Source organism: Alligator mississippiensis, chromosome 8 (assembly GCF_030867095.1).
Source record: "Alligator mississippiensis isolate rAllMis1 chromosome 8, rAllMis1, whole genome shotgun sequence".
Classification (NCBI taxonomy): Eukaryota; Metazoa; Chordata; order Crocodylia; family Alligatoridae; genus Alligator; species Alligator mississippiensis.
Window position 1 is genome coordinate 21,098,870 of NC_081831.1, and position 18,385 is coordinate 21,117,254.

Genomic DNA, 18,385 nt, shown 5'->3' on the forward strand with positions numbered 1-18,385 from the left:
TCCAGGGAAAAGGCAATAACAGTGACAGAGATCAGGGGAAAAGGCAGTGGGGATAAGACAGTGGCAAAGAAACTGGGGGTTTGGAGACAGAGAGGAGCTCAGGACAGGTGTTGGAGGTGTCAGTGGTGGTGGTGAGCCAGAAGCAGGAGAGGGAGAAATGAGACAGAAGTTAGAGGGGCAAGGAGCAGAGATTGGAGCACGGCCAGAATCGTAGTAAAGCAAAACCCAACTCAGGGGTCCAAATAGCAGTTTTATTAAACAGACAACACGCTACACAGCCCCATGAAGTTATTGTTTCACACACACACACACATACAATGGCAGCAGGAAAAAGAGACTCAGTGGAAGGGCTGGAGTCCAGGTAGGGAAGAGAAACAAAGTCCAAGTCCTTGGTTGAAGAGGGGGTGGGGGTGGGTGATAGCTACCTATCCAGGCTGGAAAGGGGGCCTTGTCCAGCAGGTGTTGTCCAGAATGGGGGGGGCCACTGGCAGGGCCTCTGGGTAGATAGGTGGTGTGGCATGGTGCTGGTCCAGATGGAGAGGGTGTCCCAAGGAGTCAGTCTTCACTACCCCTTTTTATGGGGAAGACTGCCTCTGATCTCCTATGGGGAGGGCCTGTCCAGGGAAGGTCAGTCCTGTTCCAGAGGGCTCCAGGTGTTCTTACCGAGCATGTGCAGCCCTGGCACAATGGTGGATGGCCTCATCTTTTGTTTCTTGAATGCTGAGGTTGGTTCCAATGGCTGGGTCATTGGTCCAGGTATTGGTGTTGAAGGTTTGGTCATTCAGAGGGAGCTATTTTTAGACCTACTGCCACTATCTCTCAAGCACCCTCATTCATCCCCATTCATCCAGGAACCAATTTACATAGGAGGAGTAGGTATGAGTCATAGGTTACAGCACCAGGGGACACAAGATGGAAACTTGACATGACTTATGCTAACTTACATATGTAGGCTTAAATCATATGGTATCAGTAAAACAGTAATATAGAACAATAAAAATCAATATAAACATAATAATTATACAATATAAAGAAGGAGAAAAAACAAAACAAATACAACTTGCTACCAAAATAAAATACTGAAGCTTATCCTATGTCTTAGCTCACTTATACTTATCTATAGGGAATAGAGAGGAAGAGAACAAGTCAGAAATGGTTGGGGAAGGGGAGGGAATGCATTTCTTTTTTTTTTTTAAAGAACTGGGGGTTTTGCTACAATCTGAGGGCACTGCTACCCTGACTCCAATGCTCTCCTTCTGAGAAAGCACCTCTGCCTCCATCCCCTCTTCAAAGGAGCTGAGTCCCACCCTCACGTTTCACTGGGAGCTAGCTCCCTGCTGCAGTAGTGTAGGAAGAAAAGGCACAATAGCTACTAGTCCCTGTAAACTGCACCTGGCTCTGGTGGGTGTTGCAGTGAGGTGCTTCCTCCTAGAGTGAGGAGTCTTCTAGTCAGGCAGCTGAGCAGGGACAGATTTTTCTCTGGCTCCTCTGCTGCTAAAGAATAGTTATGGGAATTGGGTGTCTAATGCGATAACTCTGTATAAGTTCTACCCACTGTCGGTAGCATGTAGTGGTGACTATGTCAGTTATAGTGTTGGACTTTCTAGTTCCAGTAATAGAATCTTATGGTCTCGGACAAAAGGGTTGCAGGTTCAGTCCCTGGTGCTGACAACCTCTCCAAGGGTGTGTGCTAAATGTGGTGTTTTTTGCTTCCAGTCAGGATAACTCCTTCCCGCACCACTGAGAGAACAGGACAGAGGGGGTAAAAGTGTCTCATGCCTTATTCAAGGAATGTAATACCAATTTGGGTTCATTGGTTCTGTGATGAGCCTGTTGCTTGGGTCCCCTCAATGATCTACACGATGAGCATTAGTCCCGTCCCCCCCAAGCAAAATGAAAAAGGCTCATTCATTTTGTGGTGGGAAAAAACTGACCAATTTGTCAACTTCACAGCAGAAATGAGCCCAAAGATTGGCACAGCAGTCAGCAGGGTTGAGAACAGGGCAGCTGGACAAAATAATATGGATTATTTGGTAAGGAAGGCCCATTCAAACAAAATGCCCTTTCTGACAGCCAAATGCCAAGGTAGAAGTGCAGGAGCAAGGAACACCGGCTACCTACAGAATGGACTGTGCTGTCCTGGAAAGCAGTGACTGAGAAGAACTGAGGGGTTGTACTGGATAAAGACCTCAGTACGATTTCCACCAAGATGCATAAACAGGGAGAAAGAGAGTGGGAAATGGGAAGGTGATTTTACCTTTGTATAGATAATGGGTGTTCATTCCAAAAAGCACACCCTGTCCTGCTCTCAAAACCCAGCACTATATATAACCCATATGCTTCAGGCTTTGTATGCCTCTTCAGGTTACTCTATTTATATAGCTGACAATTTCCACTGCTCCATCCATCATGCTGCTCCATGCTGGTTCAGTGATTTCCACACAGTGTCTTTGTCATTGTTCTGGTTCTCCACCCTCTTGGATAGTGATATCACTTATGACACGATGATTAAAGGAACTCCTTAGATTTGACTCTGTTTCCATATAATTACTTTTTTCTTCCTGAGCCATTTTTCCTGTGGGATTTCTTTTTTGTGAATACCATAATAGTCTAGTTTATGAAGAACTTGTTTCTATAACTGATGTGATGACAGGTTCCCACCATGTGGGTGTTACACACCTTTCAAAAATAGGTATTTGCAATGAAAATAGACTCTGAGCCCTTAGCTGCCAAATGCTTTTGCTGGTATAGCTCTTCATTTCATGTTGCACTCTTTTTCCATGTCCTTTAAGCTGTCCAAACTAAGTCATCAATCCTAACCGGACAGCTGTGGTACGGAACAGAAATTGTAGGGGATTATTGTGTCACTGCAGTGACTCGCCGTTCCACTGGGCCTGCTGTCCGCCTGCCAAGGCTCCCACCCTACTACCACGTATGACATTGTATAACTGCACAGTTGCAGCCATGTCAACAGGCCTCCTTGCAAGACGCAAAGTTATGAATGTGCCTAAATGTCTACAGGATCAGGACTAAGGCTAATGTTTTCTTTCCAGCAGTAGCGTGGGTTGGTTCTTAGCCTGATGAGGTGCTCTAATTCATCAAATACACAGTATGTTGTTGCCTAAGAAAGCTCTTGCCCCTCTGAACCACTTAATTCCTAAGGTGCCATCCAGCCATACTTTCTGCCAAATAGCAGGGTTTAAATTACTACGGCTCTGCTAAGATCAGTGAGACTACATTGATTCACCCAGCTGAGGATCAGCTGTAATAACTAAGGATCGGAACATCAATTTTTGGTGGCTTGGGTTCTCAAGAAATGTTTTGATATTTCTCCAGAGAATCATTTCCTCTAAAGAGCAGTTCTACCTAGGAAGCATTTCTGGGTACTGCAGGGTTCCATGTCTATGGCCTCTCTGTCTGGCCATATCTGTTATTACCAGTTTACAAAGGCAGAAGATGCTTTTGCTAACCACTAATACAACTCCTCCATGGTCTGGAAGTCAGGCTAGACTCTTTTGTCCATTGCCTGTAAAAATAAAAAAAATGTGTTCAGGCCAATTGTGGGTCTTAGTTACAGTGCAATCCCTTTGTCTCCTGATGTGTGCATCTCCATTGCCATATTTGGGTTTGCACCAGTGGAAGTGACTGAGGCCTAGTGTAGTTAAACAAGTCTTGATGAAGCATAGGAAGGAATAGAGTCTCTCTTGCTCTCCCAGATTTGTGTTTGGTATTGTAGGGTAAACGGGCCGGGGGGGAGGACACAACATTGTATGGTTCTTTACCTCCTGTTCTGTATCAGTTCTTAAACCATCCCTGTTTCCCTAGTATCTGAGTGTCGTTTCATAGTTCATTAAGTGACATGACTAGACTAACATTTAAGATAACACATATAAGAGTTGTTTCAGAATGTCATGTTAATTTTTTCTTAGAAAGAAATCATTTTCAAGAAACATAGATTTAAAACTCAATTCTGTTTAGTGTCTGTTGTCCAAGCACTAACAGCTCTTGTTTTTGCTTCCAAAGCACCAGAAGAGTCAGATTTAAAAAAAAACCCCAAAGAACAAAAAAACCCTAATGAATGTTAAACTTCTCATGAATGGAAAATTCTTTGGCTGCTTGGAGATATGGGGGAAAAAAACAAATACGTTTTATCAGACAAGCAGCACATTAGTGCAACCCAGCCCTGCAGCATCTGCATAGATTGGGCACTTCAACAGGACTTTTTCGTACTTTTATCTATAACTGATTCAATCAGCTATTAGGTAAAAGAACCAAAAAAGTCCTAGTAAAGTGCCCAGTCTATACAGACACTGCAGAGCTGGGTTAAACTAACACGCTGCCTCTTCTGGACATGTACTGGGCTCGGCACAGATGCGTGCTGAGTTTAAAGGAAAGCGCGGTTTGGGGTTTATTTTTCTCATGTCTGCAAGCAGCCAAAAAGACTTCATATTTCTACAGCTTGATTCTAAATCTAGAAATGTATTGTTTGTGGGTGGGTTCTAAATTAAGCTAAACTCTCCTCCTACGTGTCAGCAGTGAGACTTGGATATAAAAACCATCAACAACATTGGCAATAATTGTCATTTTTCAGTAGGTCACCACCATGCTCATTCTATGATCTGTTCCTGGTAGGTAGTGGAAGAGAGGACCCTAGGCTTCTGTGGTCTTCCCAGAAGCAAACTGGCTTTTAAAAAATAAAATAAAATAAAATAAAATAAAATAAAATAAAATAATACAAATTGCCTAGTCTGGGGATTTAACCAAAAAAAGTTGCAATATTTTGTGTTCCACTTTATGGAGCTTTGGGATAATAGAAGACTTCCCTCTTTCTTCTTCTTTTTTAATATGTTTTGAGCTCTAAAAATTGCAGAGAGAAGTCTGAAAATGTCACTCTCATGCACTCTAACACTCAGGTTTTTTAAGGCAGGCTCATGATACTTTGGGGTATGTACCTCATGCTTTTTGAATGCTAAATTTTGGTGATTTTGATTGTCCTAATCTTATAAATGGGGGATTGGTTCCTGAACCAAGGCCTGATGCCCTATTTTCACCAAAAATAACCCAGAATTTTGTACTCCATCAATTAGAGATGATTAATATAGCTACATTAATGTATTTAGATTGTAAATAGCAATCATATTGATTTGGAAGGACTTCTCTGAGGTGACTTTGCTGGACTTTTTGAAGGGCTCTTGGCTGGAGTCTTCTCCGAAGTCTTGGTTGCAAGCTTTTCTAGAGTCTCGTCTGCTTTCTTAAGGAAAGTGTCCAAGGAAGTTTGGACAGATGTTCTCCAGGGAGATGGGTGATACAGCGAACTTGTTCGCTGGCATGGTGTTGCATTGGATCGAGCACCTTAAAGTCAAAACTGATTTCAGAAAGTCGAAACAGAACGTCAATTTATAAATGTTGTCAGTGCCATTCATTGTAACTTGAAACATCTTAAGTTGAGGACTGCCTATATCTGTCCTGGCATTGTCATGCCTACTCCTTGGGGCAGTTTTTTGCATCTAGATATAAGTTATTAAAGGCATGATCTTTCTATGAACACAGGGGATATTTTCACAAGCTAGCTCCTGGCCTAGAGAATGGAACAGGAGGGGATTATTTGGGGCCTCATGGGATGCATCCAGATGAATGCAGACGTGCAGTATATGGTGCCGCAGACCCATCTATGGTGCCACACACTACACATGCTGCACATGCAGGTGTTCCCTGCACTACTAATTTGCAGCATGGTGGGGAGGGAGGAGGGTTATTTGACACTGGGAGATCCTGTGGATTGGAGAGAAGGGAGAAAAGCCATCACACATTTTAATTTGTTTTGTACAGTTTTCTCAACATTGCTGAGCAAAATGAGAGGTCAGGAGGCTGAGCATATTTGTAGCCTTTGCAGTCAAGATAAGAGGTAGCAAAGAGGAAGTTGGAAGGAGGGCTGTATTCGCTGCAGCTTAAACAGAACCTTAAAAATAGAAGAGAGGAAAACTTCAAGACCACAAGGGGTTCCTCACTGTTTCTCACTGGTTTAAGCTCACATGTCTTCTGCCTACTCATGAGGAGCAAATAGCGTGCTAGGGAGCTAGTTGTACGTGGAACCTTGAAAGTCTGTTATCACCACAGAATATTGGTCACCCTCTAACGACCTTTTAATCTCCGAGTAATTGCTCATGTTGCCCAATTAGGCTTACCAAGGAAAGAAAGAGAGAAGTAGAAAAAAGAGAAGTATTCTGCATTGCAGCAAGAGTTAGATAAGGAGGGTGGGAGAGTGTATGGCAGGGAGCAGAAGAAACTTGCAAATGGAGTGAGTTGGTAAGCTCAGAACAAGAAATAGTTTGCTTTACTAAATAATGACCCATAGCTCTTTGCCATCCCCCCGAGGATCAGGAAATGCCTTATTGAGCTGAAGTAAAAAAGCCAAGCACTTCCCTGTGTCTGGGAGAATAGGGTTTCTCCCATTTTGCCAATTGGGAACTGAGGCACATAAAAGAAAAGTGATGTACATCACAGTGACATTGAGATCCCTTTCTAAAGCCAGGGATAAAACCACCCCCTCTTTTAGGGTGTGTACACACATACTAACTTTCTGACAGTTAAGCCAACTTAACTTTTTAAAGTCCACTTAACTGTCAGAATGTACACACGTATATGGAGCAGAGTCAATTTAAATGTGGCGCAAGAGTCACATTAGTTAGCTCACAGCTTATGGCTGCTGCTCTGCCAAGGAGCTGTACATGTGTACATTCTGATGTGGCTTAAGTCAATTTAGTTTAATTGACTTAGTTAAGGCACCTTATTTTACATCGACTTTGTAGGTGTGTATGCACCCCTAGTCCCTAGATTGAGCTACCTCCTAAACCATGCAAAGAGAGGAATAGGGTTTAGCTCCTGATGAGTCTCTGAGGAGCTGTTGCCCCTCCTGCCTTCTGTCTCTGTCCACTAGCTCAGCAATTCCAGCTGTCAGATGGCAGGATGCATGCTGCCATCACAACAGGAAACTCCCCCCTTCCCCTCCTCCCCCTCCATCTAGCTACACTAACTTTGAGCAGCTTGCTGCCCAGTGAGGAGCGGAAGTCTGTGAGGATAGCAGAGATCCAGGGCTGATTGTCAGAGGCAGAAGCCAGAAATAAAAAGCAGACAGAGCTGTGGTGGATTTTGTAAACTTCAGTTGCTGCAGAATTCTTTTTTTTTTTTTTTTTTATAAATTTTTAAAGAAATGTAGAAAGCAGAATGCTCCCAAGGGACCTGAGTCACCCATAGTGATATGCCTGCCTCTGCAACATGTTCAATCAGTGAGTTATCTCACAATGGCAATATGCACTTGACTGTTCAAGTCCTGAAAATCCATGAATACATCTACTTTTGACAGGTGAACTAAGTATGTGACCCCGCAAGTGGGGTGGGGATGAAAGGAAAGGGTTGCCTGATCTGAGAGACCGGAAGTTGCTTGTGTGTGTAGTGCATGATGCAGATATTGTAACGGGTTTGGGTGGCCAACGAGCCTTTGTATGGGCGCGCAGGTGCAGTTTTTGTAACAGGTTAAGGTTCTCTTTGTGGAGTGATACTCAGAGTGTAGATATATATATATATATATAGACATATATTTTTACCAAAAAAAGAAAAAAAAAAGAAAAACATCTACTTTTGTAACACACTATCATCTTACCGTTAAGTCACAAAAAAGCAGCCCCTGCAGGACCCACCCACCTTTGACATCAACTAGTTTTCAGGGATGCAAGCAGGCTGGAATAGAATCAGTTTGCCTACGGCTATTTACTGCTGGGATACAAGGTATAGCTGGGGCAGAGGCATACTGCAGGGCACTGTCAGAAACAGAGCATGGTCAAGATTCATAACTCAGGAAGGCAATGACTGAAGAGAAGGAAAGATGGCTCCTAATCTGAAAGGTGCCGCCCTGCCCAGCCTTCTGCCCGATTTAAAACTAACACAAATAACCACTTCCCAGTGTGGATGGAGAGAATGTGGCATGAAGCAGATGATTCCAGCCTCCATGCAGCACTGCAGCATCATAGACAGATGCAGTCAAACACCAATCTGACCCTAAATGAAGTGTTTTGCTTCAATTACATTTCAAAGATTAAAAAATTCTCATAGCAAAATGTAATTGTATAGACACAGTGCTTGATCCAGAGATCATTTGGACAAAAAATTGGTGGCCAGCTTCAGTCTGTGACGCCTGACCTGTATTGAGAAATGTTGATGTTTTAGGAGCTCACCTTTACTATTAGAATCCTCATACTGCTTCTCTGTAACTCATTGCAGTCCCCACCCTTCCTCCTCTTCCTCCCTTTGCATTCCCCGCTTACCATCACCACCAGTTCCTGTTTTTCGTCCACTCTCATCATACAACCCGACTGTGTCAAAGCACTGGGCTGAAAGCACAGGCTAAAGCCAATTACAGAGTGCCTTTCCTTTACCCTGCTTAATTGCTATGACCCAATCCTGACCAAAGCCTTTCCTCCTGTCCCATTCATGCACTCGCCAAAGCTCTGATGATTCCCGTCAGTCCTGACGTGAGGCTCTCTGCTATCCCAGCTGCGGGCTCGCCCTCCACAGGTGCACGACATTCTCCCGGGGCCCTTCAGTCCCAACCTGAGATTCCGGTTTTGGTATCCCCCATGCATAGCTCTGCCGACATCTCTCAGTCCCAGTTTGCAGTCCTCTTGCTAGTCCTTAATCATTCCCGCACATATTAATAAATTTGGCCCCGGAGATTAGTTTACTAATTCAATCCTTGGATAGGTGGCAACCATACCAGGCTGCAGTTGCATGACACCAAATTTTTTTCCTTCTTTTCTTATCCACTTCTTGTTTTTATTCCCTTTCTCTGAAGAGAACAATAATGTCTCAAGGTCAGGGGAAGATCTAGGGTCCTGGCTGGCTTCCCTCTTGGTGCCCTGTGAAAAAAGTTAGCAGAGCACCAGAGATTTCCTTGTGGCCTCTGTTTCACTGAAGTACTGAATTGTGATTAGTAGGCTTGGCTGAAAAGCAAGGCTTTCATTTCGTGGGAAATTTATTTTTTCTTATTTTTGTTTGAATCAGCCTGAAACCAGTTTCTTTGAAACAGAAGTTTTGATTGAAACTGAACTTTGCCTAACCCTTCAGGCACCCCGTGAGATTGCTGTTCCAATCCGTTTCAGTGCTAGTGTCAAGAAACTCAGTTTTACTGAGCAGCTGTGAGGGTCCCTGGCTCCAGGGGAGACCACCTGGGGGCTCTGAGCTCCCAGCATCCCTGACTTCAGCACAGACCCTACAGGGAGCCAGGTAGGGTTTCAGTGGAGTCCTGCTTTGAATTCAATGAATGTTCCTCAAACCTGGATTGTTTCAAATGACACATTTTGGACCCAGCAAACATGTTATTTATTTCAGTAGAAAAATTCCAACCATTGGTAGGAAGGAGGTGTCAGGAAGGAGGTGTCAGAAGTGGCAATAGCTGTAGATTCACTTTGTCATTATAGTGGATGTCAGTGAATTAAGGATGGTCTAGAGAAGGGGTGTATAGACCAACCAATTCTATTCACTTTCTGATGTACACATTGCATTTTTGACTGTCTGATTGAAGGTCAGGTTTGTTATAGTAAGAAGGAAGGGGTTACACTGGGATGAGGGAGAAGTGGGATTTCAACTCCAAAAATTAAATTCTACTCTCCCTAAAGAACATCCCACAGAAGCCCAAACCCAGAGATGCAATAACAGGAGCTGAAGAGGAGCAGACCTGCTTTTTAAATTCAACCCAATTCAATTTGGTGTAATGCAATTAAAGAACAGGATGCATGGAGCGTGCTACTATTTGTTAGGGCTGTGTGAGGCTTTGGACCGTGCTTCGGATCTGGAAAAGATTCAGACACTTTGGACACCAAAGCAGCATGTCTGGATTGAAGCGCTGGCTTCTTTAGGCTTTCCGAAGCGGTTCGGAGCTTCCAAACCACTTCAGAAAAGCTTCGGTGCTGCTTCAGAGATCTGGCCATAGGGTATAATGGGGAATCAATGAAATATCTATACCTTTGTTGCTTTTTGTCTGATTTGGATGAAACTTGCAGGGGTGGTAACCTCTGCTAAGTGCATGAAGCCTGCCAAGTTTCAAGAAGATTGGTGCAGGGGTTCGGGGGGAACTGCACCCCAAATTCTTGAAAGCAAAACTCATGTCACGTGTATGTGTTACACCACAGGAGGGGTGAAAACTGCAGAGGTGGTAGCCACGCTGAGGTCACAAAGTCTGCCAAGTTTCAAGGAGATAGGTACAAGCATTTGGGGGAAGCTGCACCTCAAGCTGTTGACAGACAAAACTCGTGACATGGGTGACACTGTGTGTTACGGCACAGCCAGCTGAAAACTGCCAGCCTGCTAGCCCCTGCTGTGGTCACGAAGCATGCCAGCTGTCAAGGAGATAAGCGCAGGGCTTCTGGGTTCTGGGGTCCTGCACCTCTAGCTGCTGACAGGCAAAACCCGTGACATGGTTGGTTGTGCAACTGACTGTCTCTGTCTTGGGGCAGTTAATTGTCTGTATTGATTCCTTCCTCTCCTTAGTCTCGGGTTTTGTAGGTGTTAATCCTTGCTAATTAACTCATTATCTAGTAGGTACTAGTTCTCCCCAAACCCCTGCACCAATCTTCTTGAAACTTGGCATGCTTTGTGGCCTCAGCAGGGGCCACCATCCCGTAAGTTTTTACCTCCTGTGATGTAAATACATGTGACATGAGTTTTACTTTCAAGAATTAGGGGTGCAGTTCCCCCCAAACCTCTATACCAATCTTCTTGAAACTTGGCAGGCTTTATGCTCTCAGCAGAGGCTACCACCTCTGCAAGTTTCATCCAAATCAGACAAAAATCAACAAAGTTATAGATATTTCATTGATTCCCCATTATACCCTATAGCTAGATCGCCAAAGTGACTCCGAAGCTTCAGAGCCACTTTGGCCAAATTGAAGCAGGAAACCAATCCGGAGCTCCGGACTGGATCCCTGGCATCCAAAGTGGCTGGATCCAAAGCTGAATCGAATAGCTGCCTATTCTCACAGGCCTACTACTTGTGCTGAGCTAACACCATGGGTGCAGCCTGTCCCTTTCAGGCATAATTCATGACATTTCCAATCCTAGAGATACCAGCCCCTAAGTACCACCATTTAGTGGTTCCCTATCACCTTTAGAGTGAGATAGGGAACATGGAGCAAGGACTCGAGCAAGAAGTCGTCTTTTCCATTGGACACCAGGGTGCTGAAACAAGCCCTGAGACCTTCCAAGGTTTTGAGGAGGTCCTGGTCAAGAACCTGAAAGCTTGCAAATAAAGAAATTCCTTTACAATTATCTAACTATCTAATCTAATCAAGTATCTAATAAGAATATCACCTCTACCACAAGAGTTCTGACTGCTATTGCCTTTAGACTAACACAGCTACAACCAATATCCCTGGTAAAGAACCAGCATTCAGACAAGTTTCAGAAAGACCTCTTGGTGTGATTAAGTTAGGTTTCTAGCCATAAAAGCTACTATCCTCTCTCTCACTAGGTCAGGTACTGTATGGGCAATAGCAGATCCAGTTCATCCCATACATCACTTCTCCATTATACTCATCCGATGGCCAGGAAGAATCATCACCAGGGGGCAGAGGGAAAGTCTGTGTTCATGACCTATTCAATCCCAGGTCTCTGCTGATGTTGGCAATGAAAGAACAATTATGACCATGGTCTCCCTTGCAGGGTCTCGACTGTTTGGGGAGTCTGGCTGTCAGTATGCTTTGTAGCTGCCTGGGCAAGTGGTAGCTCCCTGGTTTTGCCCAACCTCCCTCTGGCTGTCACACCTTGGCAGGCCTGATTTCATTATCATCTTGAGGCTCAACATGCCATGCTCTTGTTTTGCAGGATAGACAGAGGACATAAGGCCATGCCTGGTAGGAGTGAGAAGCTGCCATCCACTCACCCAGCTGTGCAGGAAGCGTTGCGACAGACAGAACAGTCCCCTGCTACAACCTTGGCGCATTCATGGAGAACACTGGTCTGTGATCACCATTTGCTTGTGGGGGTGGGCAGACACTACCAGGGGGGGACATTGCTTATGCCTGCCATGCAGCTCTGTAGCCTTCATCATAGCAAGAGGCTTACTGAGATATAACTTCCCTAAATTATTAGGATGGATGCAGACCTTGCTACACCAGTATTTGGGAGGGGCTGAGCAGGTAGCTCATCTGCCTGTTTCTCAAGAAGGCATAGGTAGGAAGGCTGTTTGTATGGCTGGGCCTGGTAGTCCAGCGATCCATTTTTATTTTCAACACAACCATCTCTCATCAGCTTTTTTGTGCCTTAGTTTTCCCGTCTCCAAAACAAGGGTGTTATTTGCTGACCTAACCAAGGACAGTTAATATAGCTCTGCACAGAGAGGTAGCACAACTTGGATGCATGAAAATTAGGATTGAATTGTGCAGGGTGCTGTAGAGAGACAGTGTCAGAGCTCTCCTTCCCTGAAAAGCTTACAGACAAAACAAACCATTTTACAAATGGGAAATTGAGGCACAAAAAATTAAGTAACTTGCCAAAAGCCATACAGTAAACTTGCTCCAGAGGATGAACAAAACCCCTATCACCTCGAGCCGGTACAGTAGTTTCCCAGAAATTTTAATTTGGGCACAAAACCAAGCATGGGAAATTTCATTCACAGAAGAAAAAAGTTAGCAAAATGATAAGTAACTGGAAAAGGCCTTCTCAAATGCTAAACACAATACCTGTAATTAAATAAGAACCCTATATAGTACAATTAGCATTTAGCTATTTGCTTTAAGGGTACATAGAGTGCTGTAACTGGACAAAGAAAAGAATAGTAGAAGATACTATATAGAACTATATAGAACCTGCTGGCTTATTTTTGGGTTTCTTTCTCTATCTTTATGATTAACCAGGAGACAAGCACAGCACTGCAGGTCATTCTAGTAGCTTTGGCAACTCTTCCATGTTCTTCATTGGAGATGTTCTTAATACAACTTGGTGAAACTTGAAATTTCCCTTTTGTAGGAAATTTTGAAAATCAATAATGAAACAAAAAAAACCCAATATTTTTATCATTTCATGTGTAATTGAAACTCAGAAAAAATTATTTTGGAAATGTTAAATGTTGGAATTTTGAAAATTGACTTTTTACTCCAAATGTTACTTTATGGGTGTTTCCAAGTTATATTTTATTATTTTATGTTATTTCAAGGGAAGTCAGCAATAACAACTAGTATGTCATATTATAACCTAGTATAAAAATTAAATGCTATTTTTTATTTGTAAAATAGTAAAGGGTGGCTCCTACATCATGCTGTTTGACACATTTTATTTTATTTTCTAAGTCAAAATCTTTCTTGTTTGTATTGTAATAGAATAGGTTAACACTTTGATCCACACAAGGAAATAATTTATTAAAATGCAAACAGAACATATTTTTATTTAGAAATAATTTTGAAGTAACATCTGACTTCAACAATTTAAAAAGATAATAAATGAAAACCAGCAGAATAGTTCAGCTATTGCATTATGTCCTAGTATGACATGGAACTACAGCTGAATATGCACAGCATGCCACCAAATGTGAAAAATAAGGGGTATAAAATGAAAAGAATATTCAGAATGAAAAATGTCCACAATTCAAAATGTTCAAAAAAGAAAAATATTTAATTCCAAAATATATAATAATAATAATATAATATAATAATAATAATACAATAATATAATATTTCCATAGTAATTTTGATCAAGATTCCATGAAAAAAATCTTGTTTTAATGAAAGCTTTTCCTGATGCTGAACTCTTTGGGTGTGGTTGGATAGATTGATACTATTACCTTGGATAGATTATAGGGTTGTTGTTGGAGCATGTAAGTTTAGAGAGTTTTGCTTCCTTCATCTTCTTTAAGAAGTGAAGGTGTTTGTGAAAGGCTTCATGGCTGTATGCAAGAGATCTCCTCTTAGTAAATGGCTGTTATGTCTGAGTTGTTCTGGATGCTGCCAGTTTGTTCTACAAGTCTGGTATCGATCTGTTCCTGGATGGCACAGGGCCATTTATGTCCCCTGCCTGCAGTGTTTCCTCTATGAACCTTTGCAAGTCCATTTCTCTGGGAAAGGTTTCCATTGCTATGTCGGTCTGTACCTGAGGCTTACCCTCTGCTGACTGAAGTGAACTCAAGAAGAGATTCAATCCAAAACCCTATATACATACCTAAAGGGCTCTCTTCATACTTGAAGATTTCCTCCTTCCTTCAGTGGGAAATATAGTAAGCTGTTTGGGGCAGAGATTGCTTTTTGTGCTGTTTTTGTATGGTGGGATCCTGGTCCATTGCAAGTTGCCACAATTCAGATGGAATCTAGACCTGATTCTCATTTACACTAAGCCCCTTCAGTGTTGACAGAGTATGTAGGAACCCAGACCATTATTATTGGCCATATTTTAGAGGTAAGAGTGCAAATATTTCAAGTAGAACTTTTGGGCAAACTATTTTTTCCTTACTTCCATACATCCCAGGAACAACTAAATTGATTTTATCCAAATCCCTACTCCCTGTAATTCACCTATGATCTAAGACCCAGCAATCAAAAAAAAAAAAAAAAAGCAACCAACTAAACAGACTAACAAATATGTAGGGAAAGTTGGATAAATCATTTCTGATTCACTCTCAATAAAGTATTCTTCAATCAAAATTGGTATCTTCACAGGTTTTACTAAACTGGTATAAGTCAGTGTGTCAAAAAGTCTTAAGATATGTGTTCCTCAGTGTATTGTCCCACATTCTACATGGTAAAGTATAAACTCATTCGTACGGAAGTGCTGCTTTGGCATTTACTGACTCACCAGTTTTTTACCAGGTATGAACCTTCTAATTGAGGTCAAGAAACCATAACATTTTCCTTTTTTACCATCTTAATCCAGTTCTTACAGACCTCCTGCCCCATTTACAGTTCCACTAAGCTGTCCTGGACTCCCATTCACCATTCCATAAAAACCATAAAGCACCTTTTGCTCTCCAAACCAGAATGACCCTCACCATCACCTTTCAGGTTTGATTCTGAGATCATAATACCCACCTATCGCTATAAACTGTTTTCAGACTGACAACATCCAGACTGCATGCTCTGGCCTTCAAGCTTCAGAGAAGCTCATTTTCTTAGGCAGGCTATAAATCCAAAGGAGTCCTAGGCCAGTGATTAATTTGAGCATCTCTGAAGCATCAGCAAGTAGGGTCTGTGATACAGGAGTTCTGCAGGAAGGAATTCAAATACAGCTGAACACAGGAGAAAAATAGTTAAATTAATACTAAAGGCAATCTAAAGGAATGGTAAATTTTGGACTGGGTTGTGTGCTTGTGTGTGTATACATACGTGTGTGTGTAATTCTGAATAAAGTGAGAAAGTTACCTGCTCTCAGCTAGATAACAGTCCATGGCCAGATGTTTGTTTCCAATTCTAAGAATTCCTGTAAAATTCTTAGCACTGGAAACATTGGTTTGGAGTTGGAGTGTGCCTGCATTTATAGCCTGCTTAGGAAACAGAGGTACTCTGGAAGTCAAACCAGTATGTACAGGGTGGATGTTGTCAGGCCAAAGATTGAATATCATGATTACAGAACCATATCACTCACAGAAATAATGGTGATGGCAAAGTTATTTCTGGTTTGTAGAGCAGAAGGTGTTTTGTGTTATATATGGAATGGTTAATAGGAGGCAAGAAGGAATTTCATGGAAGAAAAGTAGATTTTGCTTGCATGTGAATGGAGTTGGATAAGTTTGTGACCATACGTGGAGGATAAACAATGAAAATACAATGGGTTCTTAACCTCAGTCATGAGGTAGGAGGATTCATAAATGGAAGAAAACAAACAAGAAACTTAATGTAGCTGGGTCTTCAAATGACTAGTAAGCGGGTGGGGGAGTTTTTACGTCATTAATTAGCATACGGGGCAGTATGGTAAGGAACAAGGGTCTTATATTTGAAATGCAGTAGCTAGAAGGATGTCTTTTGGTATAGGTATAAGGAACAGGGTTGGGAAGAAGGAGATAAAGTTGTTGAACTTTAAGTTTTCTGAATTTCAGATACCGAGGTTGTTAATGATAACAATCTAGACTAATGCTCTCTCTGTTCCTAGAATGAGTGTACACACTGTTAAATGTCTCAGCATCAGTGTTGATTTCTTTGGCAGTATCTTTATTCCCTATTCTACACACAAATTTTGACTAGTTATCAAGATGGTATTTCATATTATGGACCAAATCTTTACCTGCTGTAAATTGTCATCACTCCATTATAATACTAGAGTTTGAAGAACCTTCTATTGTTCGATAGACTATCTGCTACTGAATCACTTCTTCCTAACGACTCTCAAACAGTCATCTGCAGAATTTGTGTTGCCTCCGTTTCCATACTTTCCCTGTGCTAAATCAGGGAATTCACTATCAAGCATTTAGCAGCATAGCTAAATTATATCTTTAGCATTTAGCAACCCAGTTCTAAATATTTTGGCCTTAATCTACAGAGATCCATACAAGTGTTCTCCCATTCTGATGTGACCTTTTTAACATTGGAAAACTTTTGATCTATCCTAAATAAAAGTGATAAAAGTATAAGTGCTTTGCCTATATGCAGTGAATACATCTCTCCTGAACCCCAGGCTGTATAACTGGTGAAACAACAGCAGAGCTGCTTTGGTGGCTCACATCATTTTCCTCCTCTCTACATTAGAGGCTGAGTCAGACATTCTCCGCAGCGTGCATGCCCTGCTTCGAGAACTCGATGGACACCACCCTGCCTTCCAGAATGAGCGAGGTAAGATAGGCGCTCTTTCTGTACAGCTACCAGCTACCTAGTGCTGTTTTTTATGTCTTAGAATGTCTTAGAGTCAGCTGTTTTTGGTTTTATTTGGTCCCACTGGCCCCATAACATCCAGGTGTTCTGTTCTACTCTGACCAAATTGGGGTAGATGATTTGGAAAGCTCTTATCTCCTCAATCCATTGATCGTGCATTGCTGGACTTGTTCCCAGAAAGACCAAAAGTTTTGACCAACTCCTGATTCTGAACAAGACTTTTCCCCACAGAAATTCAAAATCTAATTTCCCTTCTTTCCAGTCTCCAAAATTCTGATCGCTCTGTAACCAGAAAGATATAATGATTAGATCAGGAGACTGAGTAACAGAGTTCATTCAGAGCTTCATTCCCAGCTCTGCCACTGATTTACTGTATGATATTCAATAACTCACGTTTCCCTGTCTCAGTTTCCCTATTAGTTTACCTCCAAATGGGTTAATGTTCTTCTTGATTAAGTGTTTTGGGCTCCCCAAATAAATAAGGTAATTTTAAGTGCCTTGTATCATTGGTCTGCAGGGTGAAACCTTGCGCTGTCAATCAAATAACTGCACTCTAGAGTCCTGGGAAACTTAATTCATGAAAAGATGGATTTTACTTGGAACTTTCAGAATACTTTACAGTTAATTGAAATTAGATTTTATCTTGCCCAATTCTTAATGTTTGAAAAACTAATATGCATGGATTTTATACCCTTTGTTCCTGTTGGACATCAGTAGCTAACTTTTCAAGTGCTGCATTCTAGGAACAGCAGCAACATCTGCCTGCCCCAGATAGGCAAGCAAATCTCTATGGAAGTGCAATAATAATCCTCAGCCCTTTTATAGAACTTTTATCACAGGATCTCAAAGGCCTTTCTTCACACGTCACCGCTGCCTTTGGCGGGGGAGGAGGAGAGGAACATTATCTTCCTTTTTTAACAGAAGGCTAAAAAGAGCTTGAAGTCTGGGGATCTTGCTCATGGTTATGGAGTGAGCGAGAAGCAGAATCAGGCATCCTGGTTTGTGGGACACTGAATTATTCACCAGGCCATGGGCCAAATTGTGATGTGAGAACTGAGCGCAAGTAAGAACTGAAGTCATCAGAGTTGCTCCAGATTTAAGCTAATGTGAGAGAGAGCAGACCCTAGCCCACATGTGCCACAGCTAATAATTCCCAGCTTCTTACAGTATACCCTCCACAGGCAATTTGCACAATGTACCCTAGGAGTTTCATTTAGGGCATACCTACATTGTAGTCAGAAGTGTGCAGTAAGACTTGGCATGCTAACACTAGCCTTGACTTCACTAGCATGGACAACAGCAGTGGACATGTAGACTCATGGGCAGAACAGGCCCACAAGAGAGCCTGAAGTTGCTAGCCCACCTGAAATCTGTGCCACATATTCAGTGCTATTGCTACCTGTGCTAGGTAGCACAGATTAAAATTTGTGCTCACCTGTGCTGAATCATACCTTTGATTTCAGTGAAGACATATTCTAAAAGTCACTCCAAACAATTAAGTGCAATTCTGTCACTAAATGGTCCACAGAACATATACATAAGGTGCA

General features: G+C 42.2%; 1 protein-coding gene across 3 annotated transcripts in view; it reads left to right on the forward strand.

Moving 5' to 3' along the window:
* The window catches only part of PIK3R6 (phosphoinositide-3-kinase regulatory subunit 6), a 76,694-nt gene that overhangs the window by 18,363 nt on the left and 39,946 nt on the right, over positions 1-18,385 (forward strand). For all 3 annotated transcript variants that reach the window (XM_019485715.2, XM_014595660.3, XM_019485716.2), the window contains exons 2-3: positions 11,875-12,007; positions 16,716-16,799. In XM_019485715.2, coding sequence (XP_019341260.2) covers positions 11,995-12,007; positions 16,716-16,799 — 97 coding nt within the window. In that variant the 5' untranslated portion in view covers positions 11,875-11,994. The remainder of the gene's footprint in view (positions 1-11,874; positions 12,008-16,715; positions 16,800-18,385) is intronic.